At 40.8% G+C, this 22,250-nt stretch overlaps 1 protein-coding gene across 3 annotated transcripts in view; it reads right to left on the bottom strand.

Annotated features, from left to right (window-relative positions):
* Window positions 1–22,250, bottom strand: part of lamb2 (laminin, beta 2 (laminin S)) — a 59,561-nt gene that overhangs the window by 11,059 nt on the left and 26,252 nt on the right. For 2 of the 3 annotated variants that reach the window (XM_079803089.1, XM_079803090.1), the window contains exons 8-34: window positions 15,673–15,875; window positions 14,065–14,185; window positions 13,798–13,986; window positions 13,538–13,717; window positions 12,515–12,627; window positions 11,888–11,967; window positions 11,650–11,785; window positions 11,070–11,228; window positions 10,851–10,978; window positions 10,367–10,496; window positions 10,078–10,270; window positions 9,851–9,994; window positions 8,573–8,804; window positions 8,216–8,379; window positions 7,890–7,925; window positions 6,423–6,647; window positions 6,117–6,334; window positions 4,954–5,050; window positions 4,434–4,806; window positions 3,137–3,321; window positions 2,681–2,922; window positions 2,285–2,488; window positions 2,004–2,148; window positions 1,183–1,390; window positions 958–1,099; window positions 697–873; window positions 464–623 (exon numbers count right to left, since the gene is read on the bottom strand). In XM_079803089.1, coding sequence (XP_079659215.1) covers window positions 464–623; window positions 697–873; window positions 958–1,099; window positions 1,183–1,390; window positions 2,004–2,148; window positions 2,285–2,488; window positions 2,681–2,922; window positions 3,137–3,321; window positions 4,434–4,806; window positions 4,954–5,050; window positions 6,117–6,334; window positions 6,423–6,647; window positions 7,890–7,925; window positions 8,216–8,379; window positions 8,573–8,804; window positions 9,851–9,994; window positions 10,078–10,270; window positions 10,367–10,496; window positions 10,851–10,978; window positions 11,070–11,228; window positions 11,650–11,785; window positions 11,888–11,967; window positions 12,515–12,627; window positions 13,538–13,717; window positions 13,798–13,986; window positions 14,065–14,185; window positions 15,673–15,875 — 4,584 coding nt within the window. The remainder of the gene's footprint in view (window positions 1–463; window positions 624–696; window positions 874–957; window positions 1,100–1,182; window positions 1,391–2,003; window positions 2,149–2,284; window positions 2,489–2,680; window positions 2,923–3,136; window positions 3,322–4,433; window positions 4,807–4,953; window positions 5,051–6,116; window positions 6,335–6,422; window positions 6,648–7,889; window positions 7,926–8,215; window positions 8,380–8,572; window positions 8,805–9,850; window positions 9,995–10,077; window positions 10,271–10,366; window positions 10,497–10,850; window positions 10,979–11,069; window positions 11,229–11,649; window positions 11,786–11,887; window positions 11,968–12,514; window positions 12,628–13,537; window positions 13,718–13,797; window positions 13,987–14,064; window positions 14,186–15,672; window positions 15,876–22,250) is intronic. The other variant, XM_079803091.1, reaches the window with a different exon arrangement.

Genomic DNA, 22,250 nt, shown 5'->3' with positions numbered 1-22,250 from the left:
ATTAGCCCCAATATACCGGGACAGTTGGCAACCCCTGTTATTTCCATCAAGAGGTGCATACATTTTTGGCTTACAAATCCCCCCCCCTGAGATATTCAGATTTCCCTCCATCCTCCACTTGTCTTTGACATATAATGTATTATAAGGCACTGTTAGGAGGAATCTAGTTATTAAAGCAAAAGAGGGACAAACCAAATATTACTAAATACTGAAATAAATTTAAATTTTTCAATTAAACTTTTACTTAAACTGTAATGTTGATAATATATATTTTCTTATGAATTTAGAAACAAATACAACAAAACCCAAGTATTTCCACTACTGGTCTCAGACATTTCTGACAAAAATTTACTTCCAAATTCATCAAATTATAAGGGAATTAAAGTTTTTTTTTTAGGATTTATCTAATTGAACAGTAAGAATAGATTTCCTCCAGTTCTCTGTGCGTCTCACACACACTTACCTGCCAGCCGCTGCAGTTTATCCTGGGCATCCTTTAGCAGCTCCTTCGCTTCATCTCTCAGGCGCTCTGCTTTCTGCTTGGCGTCCTGCATTGTCCTCGCCTTACTGTCCATCAGACCCTGAACAGTACGGTACTTATCGGACAGCTCGCCATCCAGGATCTAAAACAGATGATAAGGTCACTAAATTCTGGTAAACAAAACACTCTATGACAAACAGAAGACTGCCACACACTTCTTTAGCTTCATTGGCCTTGTCCCGGGCCATGGTGGCAGTCTCCTCTGCCCGGGCTGCATCCAGGCTGTTGTTGGCACGTTTGGTCTTTAAGGCCTCTATTTGGCGTCCCAGATCTCCCAGCCTGTCCATAGCATCATTAAGATCTCTCTCACGAGCTGTGGTCTCCGATTGGATCTTTAGAAAGATTGCAAGGACGCTTGTTGTCAAAACCGATCAATTTAGAACCATAAAAATTCAAGTTAACCCGGTTTGTTTTACCTGTGCCAGCTGGTTCTGAGTTAAGCCAATGTCTTTTCTAGCTTTCTGAATGGCCTTCTCTGCAGCTGCCTGGGCCCTGCTGGCATCATTCAGGGCCTTTTTCACACTCTCAGTTGTGCTCTTCACTCCCTCTGCCTTATTCCTATAGTAAAAGAATATGGATTGCGTTCACATTTAAAAAGTGATGTACAAAAACTAAAAACAACCATATGTGCAGATAGTCACCTGGCTTTCTTGGCATCCAGCAGCAGCTGTTCTGCTTTGCGGACGTCGTTCTGGGTTTGCTCAAGAATGGCGTCCACATTGGACAGACTCTTGACACGGTCTTTAATCTCGTCTGCGAGGTGTCGAATCTGCTCGGGAGAAGCAGGGATAGACAGCTCCAGCACCCGATTGGCCACCGCCTCAATGCTGTCAGGATCAGCCCCCTCCTCTGCAAATATTCAACATGTAGACAGTGACCATTAAAGGGTTTGAGTTTTTCTGACAAGTCTGGGATAGTACTGAACCTGGGATTGAGCTCAAAACAATTCAAAGAAAGAATTGTAAGTTAAGATTCTATGACAAGAAATTTAACAATTAAAGAGACATTTTAGTACAAGTATCAAGTGCAAACTACAATAATTGCCCTGTTTTATTTTCTTATTAGTTTAGTTCTGTTTTATACTCTTATAATAATTTAATTAATAAATTAATATAATTAATATAATATAATATAATATAATATAATATAATATAATATAATATAATATAATATAATTTCTTACATTTGAATTAGTAAGTAAAATTCAGCAGTCTCTGGATAATTTGTTAACTGGTAAGAGAACTAAGAAAATGAAAAAAAGAGAGCTAGAATATAAGATTGAAAAAAATATTTAGAAGTATACTATTAAGTGCAAAGTAGAATAAGATGCAAAGAATAGGCTACCATGTATTTTATTATTTTTTGTTCATTTTTATTATCTGTATAATAATATAATATAATATAATATAATATAATATAATATAATATAATATAATATAATATAATATCATTAAAAACTCACGCATGAGGAATTCCCGAATTTGTTTGATGAGGTCCCTCAGGTCTTTGTTAGAAGTATCCACCTTGTTCTTGGTATCGCTAGCTTTTTCCAAAGCTGCCTGGGCTCTATCCTTAGCCTCTTGAGCCTTGGTCTTAGCATCTGCCACCTTAATAAGGCCATCAAGACAACATAAGATGCAGAGAAAAGACTGAACACGTTCTGGAGAACGTTAATAAAAGGAATTGTCACCAATTAAAACGTTCTAATCATGCTAGTCGTTGGTTAGAGTGTCTCTACTCTACCTGTTTAAAAAGCTCTTCCACCACTCCCATAGCTTTATCCAACTCTTTTTCTGCATGCTTAGATCTATCCAGGGCGTTGTTGGCTACTGCAACAGCTCCATTGCAATTCAGGCCTCCACAGTGACGTTTGCCTTCATCATCACGACAACCAGTACCACCACAGGGGCTGTCCAGACATGGAGCATCACCCGGTGCTCCACATACCTACAACAACAATAAACCAAGAGCTCTAAAGTAAACCAAAATAACAATATTATATAATATTTTATACATGAAAAGTATTTGATATATATTATAAATATAAACCTATTAAAATAATATTTTTAAATATGATACAATTTCTACTGTACTGTTATAACTTAAAATTTGAGGCATCCATCTCAAAGAGCTGCTTACCTTTTCATTGATTTTCTTTATGTCCAGATTCTGAGCTTTTGCATTTAAGTCTGTGAGTGTACGTTTGTTGGCAGCGTTTTTGCGGTTAAAATCGTCTCTTTTTTGAGCAATTAGTCGCTCTGTTTTCTTGCGGGTGTCTGCCGATTGGCTCACTGTGCTGGGTTTGTCAGTGGTCGATCTGTTGGCACGATGCTCTGCGTCACGCGACTTGTTGTACGAGGCCCGGATACTGTCATATGCACCTGATGAAGGATACCGAATATTAAAAATCCTTTTCCTTTTCCAATAACAAAGATAAGTCAATATATTGGTCTGTGGGAGATAAGTGCCACTTGTTTTGATATTTTGTTATACAATGCCAAGATGTTCAAACATTTGTAAGTGTGGCCTAAAATAACAATTTCGGGGCCACTGTAAGTGCATTTTAGGTACAGTAAGACAGCATCAGTGACTAACCCAAGAAGTTGGAGTTCTTGAGGATGTCAAGCTGGCGGTTAAGCTGATCTGAGTTCAGGCTGAGCTCTTTTGCTTCTCTCTCAAGGGTACTTAACGCATTACTGGCCTCATAGTTACTGTCCTGCACTGCGGTCAGGTCTCCCTCCAGCTGGTTTAGTGTGTCCGTGGTCTCACCAATCTGAGCTCTGGGAGGGGAAAATAGAAAGAGAGCTGATGAATTGACCAAACTGATCACCATCAAGGGTGTAAAAAGTGAGAAAAAAATATTAAATTAAATTTATTTGATTTATTTGAAAGTATGGGTACCATGTCAAAAAAATAAACTCATTTACAAATCAAAGTATTTAACGAAAAGAAAACCTTAAATAGTTTCCAAAATTAATTATAAATTTAGTTTAATAGTACAAAAAGATTTTCTTAGCTATTGATATCAACTGAAGACATTTGCTAATTAATTAAATAATTTAATTTAATCAAATTATTTTCTAACATAATCTAAAGTAACTAAATAATTCAAATGTAAAGTAAAATTAACTATACTTGACAATTGTAGTAAGAAAAAGTATGCATTTCTTAAATGTACAGAATATATAGTCAGACACCTTCAACATTTTCTCACATTATCACAGGTTATTCGCAATAAAATATGACAATAACTCAGAGTTAAACTGTGTCAGAACAAATTCATCTTGATAATGTCAGCCAATCAACCAATCAGCTGTCAGCTGTTAAATTTAAGTACACAATTAGATAATACCAATTTAGGGTCAACCAATTACCAAGAAATGCTTCATTTTGTTCAGTCTGTGGTGTGAAAGGTTTAAAGAAAAAACAATTAAAGTGTCTGAATAATTTTGGTACCATATTTTGATAAATTTTACTGGTAGTCTACTGTATGAAGAATTTTTAGGTATAATATGTCACAGTTTACTTTATTTTGCTATCCTCACTTACATAAATTAACTTTAGTGTCCTGCACCCACTAGTAAAAAAAAAAATATGTCTGGTGTCTGAATAATTGTTGGTTTGACTGTATGTTATAATGACCAGTAAAATACTTACTTTGAAGGTCTAAATTAATTTATTTTCTTTGCTAATTTTCTCTATTATTTTCAATAGCACTCATAAATAATACTAGTAGGTAACTAGTAATATATCCTTTTACTAATTGAGTATCGTTGTGAAGAAATTTCCCCCTGCCCACCAACACCCTCAACTAGTCCTGCAGATCTTTCAAGCAATACAACAGAATTTAGGGTCTGCAAATGTGGTGTATTTCACTCTAACCAAACCGTACCTGAGATCCTCTATCATGCCCATCAGAGTGGTCACAGCTTCTGCGGTGGCATTGCGGGCATTAACAATGTCCCGAGCCTGCGCCAGCATGTCCTCCAACTCTTTAAATTTTCTCTCGAAGGCTCGAGTCAAGCCGGTAGTGTGGAGCTCCTTGGCTCGATCTGTGAGAGCTTTGGTTCTGGTTGCCAGATCCTGAACGATGCGGTCCCAGTCCCCAAAGCACTGGTGGCAAGGCTTGCAATCAGGGAAGGTGCCAGAGAAGCCACGGGCACATTGATCACAGCGAACGCCTGACACTCCCTGCTGGCACACGCAATGACCAGTCACACGGTTGCATTGAGGTGACTCGATGCCACGGGGGTCACAGTCGCATGCTGTGGGAGGAGAAGTAACCAAATCAATCGAATTTTGGAATTGTGAATCAAAAATGACTTGATGATGAAATGTGTTACAATGTGTTCGCATTATAGATGAAATGGATACAGGCCGAATATATCAAATGTTCTGAAAGATCATAGTACCTCGGCATAGTACTCTTGGGTCACCCCAGTGGTTCTCCTGGCAGTCTTTACAGGTCTTTCCTCCAAAGCCAACACGGCACTGGCACTGGCCTATGAACTAGAAGAATTTGGGTTCAAAAAGAGGAATAGCTACATTTAAGACTCAGAAGTCTAGCAACTTGCAAGATAAATATGGTACCATATCGGTAATCAGAGATTGTTTTTCATTTATTGGTATGGTTATTTAATTGCTCATAGTCAACTATCATAACGTTAACACTGTTAAATAATAAAGTAATCTTTGAAATTTTGAAAATGAATATCCATTATTATACTGTTTATTATAATGCTGTGATGCCTCATTTCACTTGTAGCATTAAAAACAATTGAGTTTAGTTCATTTATTTAGACAAAATAGTACAGAAATGTAATATTGTCCATAAATAATTAATTTTCGGTTATCGGCCATAACAGACAATGACCACAGAAGCCTTTGCCAACTGGTTGAGTCGAAGTCGAACTACTGGGCAAACTGTGTCATGTAATTAATATTCATGAGCCTATTTTAATATTATGTTTTTAATACGTTTGTTTGTTTATTTATTTATATAGCACTACTAAAAACAACTGAGGTTGAACCAAAGTGCTTTACATAATATCAGAATAAAAGTAGCAAACAGATATGTGTAAAATACACATATTAACAAATCAAACATAGACACCACATTTATCCCATACAAGTTTAACTGTTGTATGCTGCCAGAACTCGGTGAGATTTTAGCTTTTATATTTTTAATATATTTAATATTATGTAATATAATGTTATTTATACCTGTGATGGCAAAACTCTAGTCTTCAGAAATCATCCTAATATGCAGTTTTGATCAAATATTTCTTATCATCATCAATGTGCTGCTTAATATTATTGTAAAAACAATACTTTTTTTCCAGAATTCTTTGATGAACAGAAAGTTCAAAAGAACAGCATTTATTAGAAACAAACATTTTGTAACAATGTTTTTTTTTGTTTGTAACAAAACGTCTTTACTGTCACTTTTGATCAATTGAATGCGTCCTTGCTGAATTAAAGCATTAAAAAATCCTACTGACCCCAAACTTTTGAACGGTACTGTATGGAAGCCCATTTGCCCTGAGTGTGTGCTGTATTTGTGAGTCGAGGGTACCTCATTACAGGCAGATGTGTAGGCATTGTTAGGGTCACAGCCACAGGGCTCACAGCCCCGCCCACTTGCCAGGTTCCAGTAGTTGGGAGCGCAGTGATCACAGGTTTGTCCAATAACATGAGGCAGACACTGACACTGTCCTGTGGCACGCTGGCACACACAGTCATCTCGAGACTGACACTGACTGCGCTCCGTGCCCAAGAAGTTGCAGGTGCACTCTGGATAGATTAAAGTGTTCATATGTTTATTATTGTTATTAGTGCACTATAATGTAGAATAAGTAATTTGAGACCCAGGTAAACTCACTCCGGCAGTTACGGCGGGAAGCATCTCCATAGTATCCGCTTTTACACACACTGCAGTCGGATCCTTCAGTGTTGTACAGGCACTTGAGACACTGGCCAGTACGCTTGTCACATGCCTCAGGATCCGATAGGTCAATGTTGTTACTGCAACGACAAGGTTGGCACTGCCCACCGGGCTTAGAGGGGTCACCGTAATAACCAGGAGCACATTCTTCACAACGTGGACCTGGTTGAAGAAAGCAGGAGTTTAGTTGCATAGAGTTTTAAACTGTCTTTATAAAGCATCGAAAAAAGAAAACAACTTGAATACACCTTTTTAATGCCGAACTGAATTAAAGATTTATATTTTCTTGAGATTAGCTCTAAAATTGCTCTAAAATCAGTCACAAACTAAAACCACAACAGGAAACTTCATAGTCTTCTTGGCATAAAGTACTTCCAGTTTCATGATGTTTTTTTTTCGTAACCTGTACAATATATATTATAGGATTTCTTAGTACAAAAGTAATGTAAGTAAAATTAGGTTCACATATCTGAAGGAAAATTTGTTAAACCGATAAATTAACTGAAGAACAGTTTTTGGTGGCTTTGTGTTAAAATAACTGTAATCCAAGGGTTTGTATTCAATTATTAAGGAAATTATTAATGAAATGGATATTTAAGGGATGGATGTGCACACATACAAAATCACTCTACTAAGAATACAGTCTAAGAATACATATTAAATAAATCAAGTTATGAAAATGACTCTCCAGGAGATTGTACATTTTAATCTTAATGTCAAATCATAATATACTCAGCTGTCTGAATACTACTGTAATAATCTCCTGTAGAGTGATGAGGTACAAAGCATCAGAGTGAAAATTATTATAAAAAAAAAAGAAGATCTGAAACACTTTGACGCTCATTTAGCTTAGCTGTAATATTAATACTGTCTAAACAGGATGCCCTGATTCATGTATATTTATTCACTCTGTTGCTATGCTCAAATTTCTTTGCAGCCAAGTGCTACGTAGAGACACACGCCTGCTTCTCTGGCTCAAAAGCTGGCAAAGCTTTTAAAAATTATAAAAAAAAAAAAAAATACTGTAATTTTATTTATTTTGTATTGCTACAAAAAATTTACCAGTGAATTTAAATTATCCATCCGTACAAACTGATTCATTGAACTGAGCTGGACTTTCCAATGCTTAATATGAGAAAAAGAAGATTTTAGATTAGCGTTTATTTAATACTATTTAATTTAGATCAACTGTAAAGCTAAGCACTGGGAAAACTACCAGTAGCCACATTTAGTTAGTTACTCCCCAACACTGCTCAGTCACAAATGCTTAAACTGGGTCGAGCAGGTCAAACTGCACTTGGTGCAGTTTCACAGGGTTCTGCAAATGAACATGCAAGGTGTGAAGTGCTTGAGCCATGCTCTAGAGAGGGACGGGAGGGGTGATGGAGCTCCATGGTTACTCACGCTTGAGGATTGCCCCTGCAGAGCGCTTTACAATCCCTGTGTCCAGTTGAGGGGGGACAGGAGATAACACACATGATCACTGTAGGTCTGATCAGACTGACAGTGGCCTCTGATTATGACATTTTCTGCATCCTATCCAGATGCAGATGGACTCAGGGTGTTAAATGGCAAAATAAAGCCCTGTTCAAGCACTTATTAATTTGGGAAGTGATAAAAGAACTACATTCTCCTGTTGCATGTATGCAAGAGATGCAACTGCACATGACCCAGACCTCGTCTTTATTCATTTGATTCCATCCATCTCTGGAAAGAAAGGTTAAAAATACCTGTGTAACCCTGGTTACAGTTGCAGACCACCTTTTGGTTGCGGTTGTCTTGATAACATGAGGCGGCAAAGTGACGTCCGCTGTTGGGGCCTTCAGGACAGGGGCATGGTCGACACTGATTCCCTAAACCAATGGCCGGGTTTCCAAAGTAACCATTAGCACACCTGTAACAGGAGGGATTTATTACATTAGCTTGGGCAGAGAAACATTCAAGAAAAATTAACCCTTTATATTTTGTGCCTGAAAGCTTTGAAAAACCCTGCTGTTCTCAAGTATTTAAGTGTCCTTTAATGTGAGCAATTATCAGATCAACCATACATCTTAAAACGTCAAAAATGCCTTCTTTATTACTTGTACCTTTCACATTGGTCCCCTGCTGTATTGCTTCTGCAGTTGAGACAGGCTCCAGTCCTCTGTTGGCACTCGTCAGCATGGCCGTTACACTGGCAAGACTTGCAGTTCGGGAAGCCCCAGTGTCCACCCTGACAACCGTCACAGCGCTGACCAAATGCACCAGGCCGGCATGGACACTGTCCTGTGTACTGGTCACAGAAACGGCTCTGAGAGCCCTCCAAACTACATTCACAAACTAAAGAAAAATTTATGAATTAATTAATTGAAGTAAGAAAGAACAAACGAACAAACAAACAAAAAGAAAAGAAAAAAAAGAAAGAAAGAAAAATGAAACAATTGGAAAGCAAGAAAAAAGATAAAACAAACAGCAACAACAACAACAAAAAACAAAGAATAAAAATTAAAAAGAGAAAAAGCAAACAAACAAAAACAAATAAATAAAAAGAATGAAACGAATAAAACAAACACAAAACAAGCAGCAACAACAAAAGCAAAAGAAATAAAAACAATAAACACAAACAAAAAGAAAGAAACAACAACAAATAAACAAAACAGCTATAAGAAAAACAAAAGAAAAACATAAACAAACAAAATAAATAAAAACACATAAAAAGAAAGAAACAAAGCAAGAAACAAAAAGCAACAACAAAAACAAAAGGAAAACAAACAAAAAACTAAATAAGAAAACTACAAAAGCAAAAAAAAACAGCAATAGAAAGAAAAACAAATACAAATATAAAAGAAAGAAGTAAAGAAAACAATTTTTGTACACTACTGTTTAAATGTTTAAGATCAGTATTTTTTTTTTAATGTTTTTAAAAGAAGTCTCTTTTGCCCGCCAAGGCTGCATTTATTTGATCCAAAATACAGCAAAAACCGTAATATAAAAAAAAAAATTACACAATGTTTTCAATATTGATAATAATAAGAAATGTTTCTTGAGCATCAAATCAACATATTAGAATGTGACACTGAAGACTGGAGTAATGATGCTGAAAATTCAGCTTTGCCATTCAAGGAATAAATTGCATTTTAAAATGTATTCAAATAGGAAACGTTTATTTTAAATAAACTATTTCTATAAAAAAACTATATTATAATATGTTCTATAAAATAATATATTCACAATAATACTGTTTTTGCTTTATTTTGGATCAAATAAATGCATTCTTGGTGAGCAGAAGAGACTTCTTTTAATTACATTAAAAATCTTACCAATCTAAAACCTTTGAACAGTAGTGTACCAGAGCAGGGAAAAAGATTTTAGAATATGTCTCTTACGTTTGCACCCAGAAGGGCCAAAGCCATAAGCCCCCGGTGCACATTTATCACAGCGCCGGCCTGATATGTTGGGCCTGCAGCGGCACTGACCCCCACGGACTTCACACTCCGAGCTGAGGGAACCCTGAGGATCGCACTGACAAGCTGCGGAAGAAATTTACTTGTCTTAATAAAAAAAAAAAAACAATATTCCCATCTCAACCCCTCACTTCACTGTTGACACTCACGCAGTGCGCCGTCGTTAATGAGGGCAGACATGCTGGTGATGAGTTTAGCACACACTTCACTCATCTGTGGGCGGGACACACTCTTGGCAGTCTCGTGGCAGCGGTAACGCTCATAGCTCTGCTTCCGTGCAACAGAGGCTGGGTCTCCCGCGGTAAACATCTCTAGGGAAGAGTAATGAGGGAGAAGGGCAATCTAGGGAGGTGAGGGGACGAAAGGAACAAGTCAAAATGAGACAGAACATGAAGAAGACCTGATAAAAGTTGAATAAAATCACAGATTTATGCTTACAGAGTCAACAAGTACAAAGGCATTAGTGGAGGCAAGGATGCTGTTCCTGTCAGCGTAACGGATGAACTCCACTCGCAGTTTGTAACTCACTTCTCTCTCCAAACACACCGGCTGAGGCAGAACCACAAACCTGCAGCAGTACAGCAGAAATATTATAAGCAAAAATTACTTTCTGAGAAGATTCTGGTATACAGAAGTGAAGGAAAACATGAGCCTACTTGAAAAAAAAATGAAAATGCTGTCATAATTTTCTCACCCTCATGTCGCCATACCATTATGACTTTTTGGAACAAAAAATAATATATTTTGAAAAATGTCTCAATGAAAGTCCTATGCTGTTTTGAACCCCATTGACTTTCATTATATGGACAAAAACAGTTGAAACATACTTTAACATTTCTCTTGTGGGTGGGTAAATAATGACAAAATGTTCTTTTTTTTTGTGAACTGTCCCTTTAAACATTCATACATGTGTTCCACAGACCTGGCACCAGAGGGGAGCGATACGGTTAGCAGATCATCTGCAGGGATGGTGTTTCCACATGGACTGCTGGTAGGTATGGGGCCTGGTCTAATCACCATCACACGGACCTCCTCCCAGTCCCGTGGCATCTTTAAAAACACATATAAGTATACCTATAACAGACTTCTTATGCCTATGAAGCCAATGAGGGGACATGTAATGTCTAAGTGTACTGTTTACCTGAAGCTCATAGCGAATGAGGATGTCATATTCCATAGAATATGGAATGTTATTAATGGCGAACTCCAGCGTACCACCTTCAGGAGAGCGTGCAAACCCAGTGCCTGTCCACAAGGCGGGGCGGCCCGGCTGGTACTCTCTCTCCTCAAAAGCAGAGCCCTATCAAATATAAAATGTTAAATATAATCTTTAGAAAATCTCAAAGTGAACATTTATTTTTCATACTGTACATTATAATGTTAGGAGTCACTCTGATTTTAGTTTTAGTGCTTTATGTTTAATTTATTTAGACAAAATAGTGGGGAATTATTATTTATTTATATTTATATTTTTTTTATATTTTTATAATATTTTAAACTTTTATATTAAATGAATATTGATATCGGACAGAATTTTTATGTAAGCACTATTTGATCGTAATATCTTCAGAAAATATCTATATTATTTTCCTTTAGCCACTTGGCATGCACCTTTATTGTTTGACTCAAAATATTTGTTCTGTTGCTTGAGTATCAGACCAGGTTAATGTGGTTAAAAACAAACCATCTTGAGAGACGTTTTTTCCCAGTTCTGTACTTACTTGACCCAGTTTGGCATTTTCAGCCTCATAGATGTAGTGGTCGAGGGCCATGAAGAAATACCCAGACTCCACCTGGCTACATTGCCGTCCAATCATGTGACTCCGGCAGTGACACTGCCCTGTTTCCATTGAGCACCTGAATGACACAAAGTACATCATTATTATGTCAATTAAATGTTATATTATTTATTTTAAAACTGCCAAAAGGCTGATTCCTCATAAACTGAACAATACTGACTGGTTGTCTCTAGCTCCACCCACATCACAGTCACACCCTCTGCAGCCAGTGGCATCATGACTCAGGGCCCAGTGCTCAGGCTGTAGGAGAAGCACAAAAAACACACACACAGGTGTGATGTATTCTAATAAAAACAATAATATGACATTTAATATTCTGATTGTTGACTACAGGTACAATAAAAAAACACTGTGACAGAAGCATGGTATGCTGATGGAACGGCGTGATACTTTGATACCATGCCGTGGTAAAAAAATTACCATATCCAAACACCATTTTAAAAATAGTAAAGAATTACCATGGTACATATCCATAAAATGATATGACATCACTCTAATACTAAAGGCATTTATTGCTGGTCTAATTTCAGGATACAGTTCTTCCTTTCATTCCATTTTAAGCCGTGTGTAAACCTACACTACACCATCTGCCATAAGCCCCTGGGCTAAATGCAGACATTGTTGAGCAAACATTCTCAGTTCATGTTCCCACCCAGTAGAGAAGATACAAGGCACCAGTAAAAGCATGCAGTGCTTACTGGTGAATGATAACACAAATGTTCTCAGAGAGGTGTATGGGGAATAATAAACTACTAAAAAGGCAAGCTTGTTTTTCAGCTCTACTTACCAGACATTGGTTGCAGATGTGTCCAGTGACCAGGCGTTTACAGAAGCAGTCTCCACTAACAGGGTCACACTGGGAGCTACCGGACAATGTACCCCTAGGGTCACATTTGCATGCTAATGCAGAGCAGTGAGAGAAGGAGAATGATTGTGAATCAAGAGTAAAATATACCAGAAAAATGCTAAAAGTGCTGAGGCATTTAATTCCTTTCTAACTTTGATTGAAAAAAATGCTCTGAAATGTCAAAGGAAAATATACTAGGGTTCAAACATTTGGGTCAGTAAGATTTGTTTTAAAGAAATTAATACTTTTAAAAAACAAGGATGCATTAAATTGATCAAAAGTGAAGAATATTTCTATCTCTAAAAAATGCTGCTCTTTTGAACTTTCTATTCATCCTGGAGAAAAATGTATTACGGTTACTACAAAAATATTAAGCAGCACAACTGTTTTCAACATTGATAATAATAAGAAATGTTAATAAAGCAGCATATTCGAATGACATGGGACACTAAATACTGGAGAAATGACTGGTGAAAATGTAGCTTTGCATCACAGGAATAAATTACATTTTAAAATATATTTACAATACAAAACAGTTATTTTAAATAGTACAAATATTTCTCAGTATATAACAATTTTTACTGTATTTTTGATCAAAAAAATGCAGCCTTGGCGAACATAATAGACTTTTTCAAAAACATTACATTTTGTACAGTATAGTGTTGTTATATTGGCTATATATGATATTGGATATTTAGTTGTTCATGTTCATTAAATTAAAGTTTATCTTTAAGACACAAATAATTTAATAACACTATTAAATGTAATCTTTAGCAAATCTCAAAATGTATTTACAGTTTTCATACTGTATAATTTTGTGATGTATAAAGTCACTTGTAGCAGTTCAAATGACTGATTTTTCGTTTTTTGTGTTTTATTTTTCGTTTATTTAGACAAAACATTTTTAATATCAGCCATGTATGAAATATAATTATCAGCTGATTGGCATTGGCTTGTACTTACGTTGGCAGCCACGAGGGTCACTAGCACTTAGCCCAAAGAAACCAGACTTGCATTTATCACAGCGCGGGCCTTCAACGTTGTCTTTACAACGACACTGCCCAGCAATCATACGTGAAGAGGGGTCATCATGCCCGTCACAAATGCCACCGTTCAGAGAACCATCTGGGTCACAGTCGCAGGCTGCCAAAGAGAATAGAAATAAGCAATCGTACAGAGTATACTGCATAGACGTATATGATTAGCATTTATCTCACACTTACCTACGCAGACCCCAGGGTCTCTGATGTCTCTAGTTGGATCCTGATAGTAAAAAGGTTTACAGGTCTCACAGTTGCGGCCCATGGTGTTGTGGAGACAGTTATCACACACGCCTCCACTGACGTTCCCCGTAGCCAGATACACCGCCATGTCAAAATGACACTTGTTGGAGTGACTGTTACAGTTGCATTCTTGGAAAAAGAAGAAAGTGTGAACTGTGGTATCAGAAATCTATGTCTGAGCATATTATTATGGTTATTGATAATTACTCTTGCAGGCGTTAGTGTTTCGGCCCTCAGCTGGTTTCCAGGGCAGGTCATTATAGAAGTCATCACACTTTTCACAGTTCAGTCCATTTGTGTTGTGTTTGCACACACACCTCCCGTGTACCTAGAGATGGAAATGCCAAAACTTCACCTCATCTTGTGTATTAACCTCTCTGGCAACTTAATGTTTGTCTCTTGTTACAATAAGCCGATAATTTTTTTGTCATATTATGACAAAACTAAATAGTTTTTAGTTACTTGCTGTAGCTAGATGTACATGCTCATTTGGCCTATTTTTACAGTTTGACTATCTTTGCTATCATCTAACACTCACTTACAGGGTTACGTCAGTGATTTAGCATTAAGCTTTGTATTTAAACTGGGTCATTTATGCAGTAGAAATGTGAAATTATTTTTGAATTTGGTGCCTTCTAGACTGAGAAAAGACAGAAAATGTATTTTTGTCTCATGTGGATGAAAGACAACAACTCCCAGAATGCACTTGCTTCGCTGCCCTACGAGGCCACTTCATACACCGTCGTTTTGATCTTCATAGTTATACAATCATTTCGTTCAGTTAGAGAATAAACACTACAATTAAAAACTGATCGTGTCTTTTCACTAAAGTATGAGTGAGCCAAACAAAAGTCACGGCACAGACGCAGCAGTGTCAGATTTCATTCATCACGAAGAGCTGAGCTGAGGTAACTTTAAGCGCCAGTCTGGCACGTTTTCAGATCGCATATGGAAGCTAAACTATCACAGGAATTCATTGAAAAGTTGAAACACTCACTTTACTCTGCACCGCGCTCCGTTGTCTGTGCAGCCATCTGTGTCTTACATTCTGTGAGTGAGATCTATCCCCTATGGCCAGGTTGATAGCACGCGGAACAGCTCCATCTAGTGACTGTAGTCTTTAGCCTCTGGCCAAAAAATCCTTAGATGACGCAAAATGACGATATTTGCATCATCGGAGGATTTTTTCCAGAAATAAAATGCAGAATTTTCTCGTCTCAGGGGGATATGAGGGGGGAAAGTACCATAATTTTAATATACTACCGGGTTTCTACTGATACAAAGCCTAATGCTAAATCACTGAAGTTAACCTTTAAAAGATTAGTTCACTTCAAAATGAAAATTTCCTGATATTTTACTCACCCCCCACCCCCCATCCAAGATGTTCATGTCTTTCTTTCTTCAGTCGAAAAGAAAAAAAAATTTTGTTGAGAAAAACATTTCAGGATTTTTCTCCACATCATAAAAAAAACAAGCAATTTAGGTTAAAAAGTATATACATTTAAAAAAAAAATTTTTTAAATGACCAATCGTTTCGCTAGATAAGACCCTATTCCTCGTCTGAGATCGTGCAGAGCCTCTGAAGCCACTCGAAGCCCTTTGTGGAATGTTTTCCTCAAAAAACGTAATTTCTTTTCGACTGAAGAAAGAAAGACATGAATATCTTGGATGAGATGGGGGTGAGTAAAATATTTAAAAAAAAATATTTTGAAGTGAACTAATCCTTTAAGTGAGTGTTAGATGATAGCAAAGATAGTCTAACTGTAAAAATAGGCAAAATGAGCATGTACATTTAGCTACAGTTTGATAACTCACCATGCCCTCAATGTCATCCCTGATGCCGTCAATAGGAGCACACTCGGAGGCGTGGCCATAGCAGAAACAGTTGCCTCTGACAACCAGCTCATACATGGCATAGTAGTATTTCTCTTTGATCTCTGGCCGTGAGTCCAGCAGATTATCACCCAGAGTGTGCAGCTCGGTGAAGTTCAGACGGAGGTTAGTGATCTTCAGCTGGTCTGCAATATGAAGACATTGGTGTTAGTGGAGGACAGAGGCCTATAAACCAAGAAGAAAGATACAAAGGCCATTTTTTGATGTGAGAATGGATGAAAAACACTGTTCACACCAAGGACGATAACTATAAAGATATAGTTCTAAAAAATGTTCTCAAATTAAAGAATTCACATTGAAAAACATTGAGAGCCAATCAGAATCTATCCTGCTTTACGAGCTCAAGCATTTAAAGAGGCAGACAAGTACGCGCCAAGCCTGCAGCACTCCTGTCAGAAACTGAAGCTTCCGCGCCTCGATCGCCCCCCGGTGGCCGGTCCCAGTATAGCTCCTAAACCCCACCCCTCCATGTATTAGAATGGACGCGAGACACACTAAACAATTCAATTACACTTCAAATAATTGTTTCCTAAAGATGGTTTCTGTCATTTTAGGCCGTTTTTATTATGATGATTTCATTTCAAGTGTTCGTTTTTTAAATAAGTTTAGTTTTAGTGAGTTATGTGATGCTATAAAAACGGGGGGGTGTGACGTCATGATTGACAGCTTAGATTGATGGCTTCTCTGAGTGAAGTTGTCACTGAGGCACTAACGGACTTTTTTTTTTTTTTTTGGGAGGAGATTGGAGCTTTAGCTTTAATTTCTACATTTCTATAACTGTTTATTTCACACCAACATAATGAATTGTTCTGCATCTGTGAGAGTGTGGGCGGGCTTTTGATAATCGCTTCAACTCTGGTCAGCAGAAGTCAATGAAGTCGCGTCGTCCATATTTTTTACGGTCTATGGTACGCGCATAGAATAAACAGAACGATATTGTCCGCTGGTGTGGATGCTAATATAGTTCCCTTTCGAGGGAACTCGCACTGCGTCGGAACGACGAATTTGAGGACGCTCCCTTAGCAGCAGTGTGTCTGAAGTATGAATTAAACTATTCCAATCCTGATTGGTGTTGCGTCATGACGTAGTATGTGACGGCATACCCGGAAGCTACATAAGGGGGGCCGGCGCATAGTAACGGCAGTTATCGGCTCTTCAGCATAGTGCTCTGTGTATCAAACTGTCTGTCTATTTGGTGTTGTTTGTCACAAAAAAATATATATATATAAAAGTGAAAAGTATGGCGACTCCGGACGGGCAATACTAGTGTTGTGTGCACCAGTGTCCCCGTTATATGTCGGGCACGGACACACATATGCTTTGTGTACAGTGCCTGGGTGTGCAGCACGCTAGGGCGGCTTTCGAGGATTGTGATAAGCTGCCACTATGGGTGCTTCGCTCGCAGCTGGCCGTGTTCGATGAGGCCGGCCAGCCTCGTGAGCCCCGTGGATCGTTCCCGCATCCGCCGAGGCGGTGCGGCGATGCCGGTCATGGCTCACAGATGGACGTGTCAGCGAGACTTGGGACTGCTAAGGCATCTTCCCAGTCTTTGTCTGACAGTTCAGATGTTCTCCCTCCCCGTGTGGAAGCCCGCGCTGCGGTTTTTTCCCCCGGGGCGGAGGACCCGATGCTTGAGCGGTCTGATTCTGAGGAATTAGACATGCTCCGCATCGAGGCAGTTGAAGTTATAGCTAGAGCTCGCCACTTCTTAATGCAAGTTTCAATCTCACGTTGCCGAGGCAGCGCGCAGGTTACGGGTCTGCAATTAAAGTGACACACGCGATCGTGTGCATGTGATACTGGTTTGGTGCGAGGCATGCAGTCAGCTCCTGAGGGTGCTGGCTGTTTTCATTGAGAAATATCTCGATGCGTACAGCAGTCCGCCTTTCAGGTGTCTCAGCCTCGCGCTTGTTGATGACTTTCTTCTCGAGGGAGGAAAGCCAATTGTATTATAACTGCTCGAATTTCGCGCTGCTGAGGCAACGTGTAGATTGCGAGACCGTATATTTATTAAATCAGTATCGTCTGGTGATTAGGGCTGCCTTTAGTTAACTGAGGAATTCAAATGGAATATTATCTGACTTTGAGGAGTTAGATATATTTATTCAGCCTATTCAGACCATGTTTCAAAAACTGGTTGGGTGTTTATGGCTGCATTTAATTCTGAGGAATTAAGATGAAATATTATCTGGCTTTGAGGAGTTAGATATTTTTATCAGCCTATCATTCAGACCAGGTTGTACGTGTTGGGTGATTATGGTAGCATTTAATTCTGAATTAAATGGCATTTTGTCTGACTTTGATAAGTTAGATATTTTAAATCGTCCTGTCATCCAAAGTGTGTCACTTGTCTGAATTTTCATCTAAGAGTGGGAGCATAACCTGCATGGGCAGTTCCTGAGGGGGCTGCTTTCATGCATTGTGAGGTTTTCTCCTCCTTGGAGCCCTCAGGAAGTTGATGTTGTTCTCGCCGCCTTGTGGCCTGCGGGACACATCAGTTTCAAGCAATTGCTAATCGCAGTGTCCGCCCTAGCTTTGCGGCTCTGTTGAGCTGCTCCCTAAGATGAGGCCCCTGCTGGCCAGCCCCCTCTCCCGGGAAGGAGTGATCGAGGTCATCTCCCCTGTGGAGCTTTTGGCAATCGATGTTGTGCTCCCGCCGTCTAGTACGCTTCGGGCCACGTCGATTTCCTGCCAACGCACGCTGCTCCATCCGCCTCTAGAAAGACCTGCGGCTAGCAGCGAACGCGTCCGCACACTGACAATCATTCTTGACTGCTCCCTGCCGGTCAGCCGCTTCAGGGGGTTGTGAATGAGGCTCAGTGGACACCCGAGGCCAGCCTCGAGAGGCTGGTTTACCGTGGCAAATTATCTCGGCGCATGGTTATGCCTCCGAATATATCAGCGTGGGGCCTGCGACTGTAGAAAAGGGGATACAGACTGCAGTTCGGTTACCTTCCCCCGAAGTTCAGTGGGGTGGTCTGGACGGCAGTGATCCCTGGGCAGGTTCGGGTAATGGAACAGGAAGTTCACTCCCTGTTGGTAAGGAGGCCACAGAATGTGCTCCTCTGCCAGACAGGGAGTCCGGGTTCTACAGCCGGTACTTCATAGTTCCTAAGAAGGATGGCGAGTTGCGTCCAACTTTAGATCTGAGGTACTTGAATCGCTCTCTGAGGAGAATCAGATTCAAGATGCTTACAATTCCTCCGTTGTGATTAAGATCCAGTCTGAGGACTGGTCTGTCACTATGGGTCTAAAGAGGACGCATACTTCCCTGTATCCATCCTTCTGTGTCACAGGAAGTTCCTGATGTTCGCTTTTGGGGGCAAAGCGTACCAATATCGGGTTCTTCCATACGGCCTAGCCCTTTCCCCTCGCAAAGTAAAGTGGTAGCAGCAGTTCGGCATTGAGGTGTGGTCATTGGCTGCTCTCAGTGCTTGGGGTTGAGACTCTACACGCAGTAGCGTGTTGACGCCTTCTCCGAGAACTGTGTTCCTGGGAGTCGTATGGGATTCTCTACGTTGTAGGCACAATTGTCTCCCGCACGTATCGAGTCCATACGGGCGGTGGTCTCTAAAATGAAGCTAGGCCACAGCATCACTGTGAAGCAGTTTTAAGGACTGCTGGGGCTCATTGCGGCTGCGTCTAACAGAATATCTCTTGGCCTGCTGCACGAGACCCTTACAGTGGTGTCTGGGAATCAGGAGGTTTTCCTCGAGGGGAAAACCATTCTGTATGATCAGGGTAACGCGCAGATGCCTTCGTTCCCTCGTCATATGGAAGAGACCTTGGTTCCTGTCCCGGGGGCCAGTGCTGGGAGCATCATGTTGGCCGGGAAATGCTGGCAGTCTACAGAGCTCTGAGGAGCTTTTTTCCCGGACCTCCATGGCCGCCATGTCCTGGTACGAACAGACCCTCCTGTGGTCCCTGGAGAAACTGTCGTCTCTCAGAGCGATGTATGTCCCCAGGGATCAAAACCAGGGAGCAGACATCCTGTCAAGGCAGGGGCTGAGGCCCGGGGAGTGGCGACTCCACCCAGAGGTGGTGGAGGCCATGTGCGAGAGATTCGGCCCAGTGGAAGTGGATCTGTTCGCGTCTCGAGAGACATCCCACTGTCCACTGTGGTTTTCTCTCAGTGATGCAGACGTGGCCGAGGCTGCGTCGGTATGCATATCCCCGATCACTCTGCTCCCGGGAGTCTTGGAGCGGGTCAGCCGAGAAGGGATCAGCCTACTCTTAGTAGCACCTTACTGGCCGACCCGGGTATGGTCAGGGATCTGCTGTCTGAGGCACGGGGCACAATATTTCACCCCTGCCCAGAGTTTTGGGACCTCTGGGTCTGGCCCCTGAGGGGGCCCGGTACCTAGAGGCTGGATTGTCAGCAGATGTTATCGAGACCTTGCTCTGCTCCAGGGCTCCTTCCACCAGGAGGTTGTACAGCCCGAAGTGGAACTTGTTTCCACTTAGTGTAGAGAGCGTGAGGTGGACCCAGTTAACTGCCCAGTGGCTTCAGTGCTGGAGTTCCTCCAAAATAGCTTCTCTGCAGGTCTTACCCCTTCCACACTCAGAGTGTACGTTGCTGCCATTGGGCTTTCCACTCTCCTGTGAGTGATGGGCCTTTAGGTAGGCACCATCTGGTTGTACGGTTCCACTGTGGGGCTCGGGGGATGAGGCCTGCGGCTCGTTCCAGAGTTCCAACCTGGGATCTGCCAGTGGTTCTTGAAGGGTTGGCTGAGGCCCCCTTTGAGCTGCTGGAGTCGGCTGAGCCAAAGAACCTGACCCTTAAGGTGGCTTTTCTCTTTGCTATCACTTCTCTGAGGAGAGTGGGGGACCTCATGGCCTTTGCGGTACCGCTGACTTGCCTGGAGTTTGCCCCTGGCGGAGTTAAGGCCATCTTAAATCCTAGGGCGGGCTACGTGCCCAAGGTACCATCTAGTGTGGTCAGGCCTTTGGTTCTTCAGGCATTCCATCCTCCGCCTCACGCGATGGCGGAAGAAGGGAGACTTCACCTGCTCTGCCCGGTCAGAGCTTTAAGAATATATTTGGAGAAGTCTGCTCAGTGGAGGAAAGAGGAACAGTTATTAGTGTGCTTGGTTCACCCAAGAAAGGGCTGCCTGCATCTACGCAGACAATCAGTAACTTGATTGTCCAGGCAATCGCCACGGCCTATCAGGTGCGCAATTTGCCTTCACCTATGGCCGTGAGGGCTCACTCCACCAGAGGCATGGCCTCTTCGGTGGCCCTCCTTTCGGGAGTCCCTATGCAGGAAATCTGCGAGGCGGCTGGGTGGGCTACCCCACACACATTTATAAGGTTCTACAGCTTGCACCTCCGTGCGACGCCTGGCGCTAGGGTGCTTCAGTCCTAGTTGTGCCCGGTCTCCGGCTTCACACTAGGGCAGGCGCTACCCTCGGTATGCTAGTGGGTACCATAGTGGGTACTCGTTCCCCAAATTTGTCGTTCCGACGCAGTGCGAGTTCCCTCAAAAGGGAACGGCTCGGGTTATGTATATAACCCTTGTTCCCTGAGAAAGGGAACGAGCACTGCGTCTTGTCGCCACACCTTGGCACGCCTGGAGCGCATGCTTCATCGCGATAATTGCCGTTACTATGCGCCGGCCACCCTTATGTAGCTTCCGGGTATGCCGTCACATACTACGTCATGACGCAACACCAATCAGGATTGGAATAGTTTAATTCATACTTCAGACACGCTGTTGCTAAGGGAGCGTCCCCAAATTCGTCGTTCCGACGCAGTGCTCGTTCCCTTTCTCAGGGAACAAGGGTTATATACATAACCCGAGCCGTTATCTTTATAGTTATCATTCTTGGTGTGAACAGGCCTTAAAAGCCTATATTAGCAGGTGTACACTACCATTCAAAAGTTTGGGGTCAGTAAGATTTGTTTTGGAAGAAATTATTATTAATTTATTCAGCAGAAATTCCTTAAATTGGTCAAAAGTTATTTAAACATTTATAAGGTTACAAAATATTTATATTTCAAATAAATGAACAGTAGTGTATTAACTGTCTACACATAAAACTGTCAGAAAATACATTCTTAAAATGTCATGTAGTCTTGAACAGATCTGACCCTGTCTAATAAAAGTATCAAACTATGTATTTTTGTTACAGCAAATGCACAGACAGTGCTTATATTTTCAGGTTATGATGCCAAAATTATGTTGTGATGTTGAGAAAACTCAAAATCGCAACAAAATGTCTGGTCATAAATCACACCAAATGATCATCAAGCATACAATCACGACCACCCAATTATGAGAACACTCTCCAAAGGCCTGTAAAAAAATCCCTAAACTCTGTTAACCAATTACCTCTGACCCCTTCTCCCCTGAGCCAATGGCCTGCTCCTCAGTTAGAGGTCACAGTCAGCTAAGCATGGAGGCCTTCAGCAAGAGTGTGGCGGATAGAATGCTGTTACGCTTCACAGACACTCAATGAAGTGGGACTTGTGTGATTTATAAGGAAAAGAGTTGGGAGGGG

This window comes from Gobio gobio (genome assembly GCF_949357685.1).
Source record: "Gobio gobio genome assembly, chromosome: 21".
Lineage (NCBI taxonomy): Eukaryota > Metazoa > Chordata > Actinopteri > Cypriniformes > Gobionidae > Gobio > Gobio gobio.
This window is presented reverse-complemented; position numbering and strand designations above follow the sequence as displayed.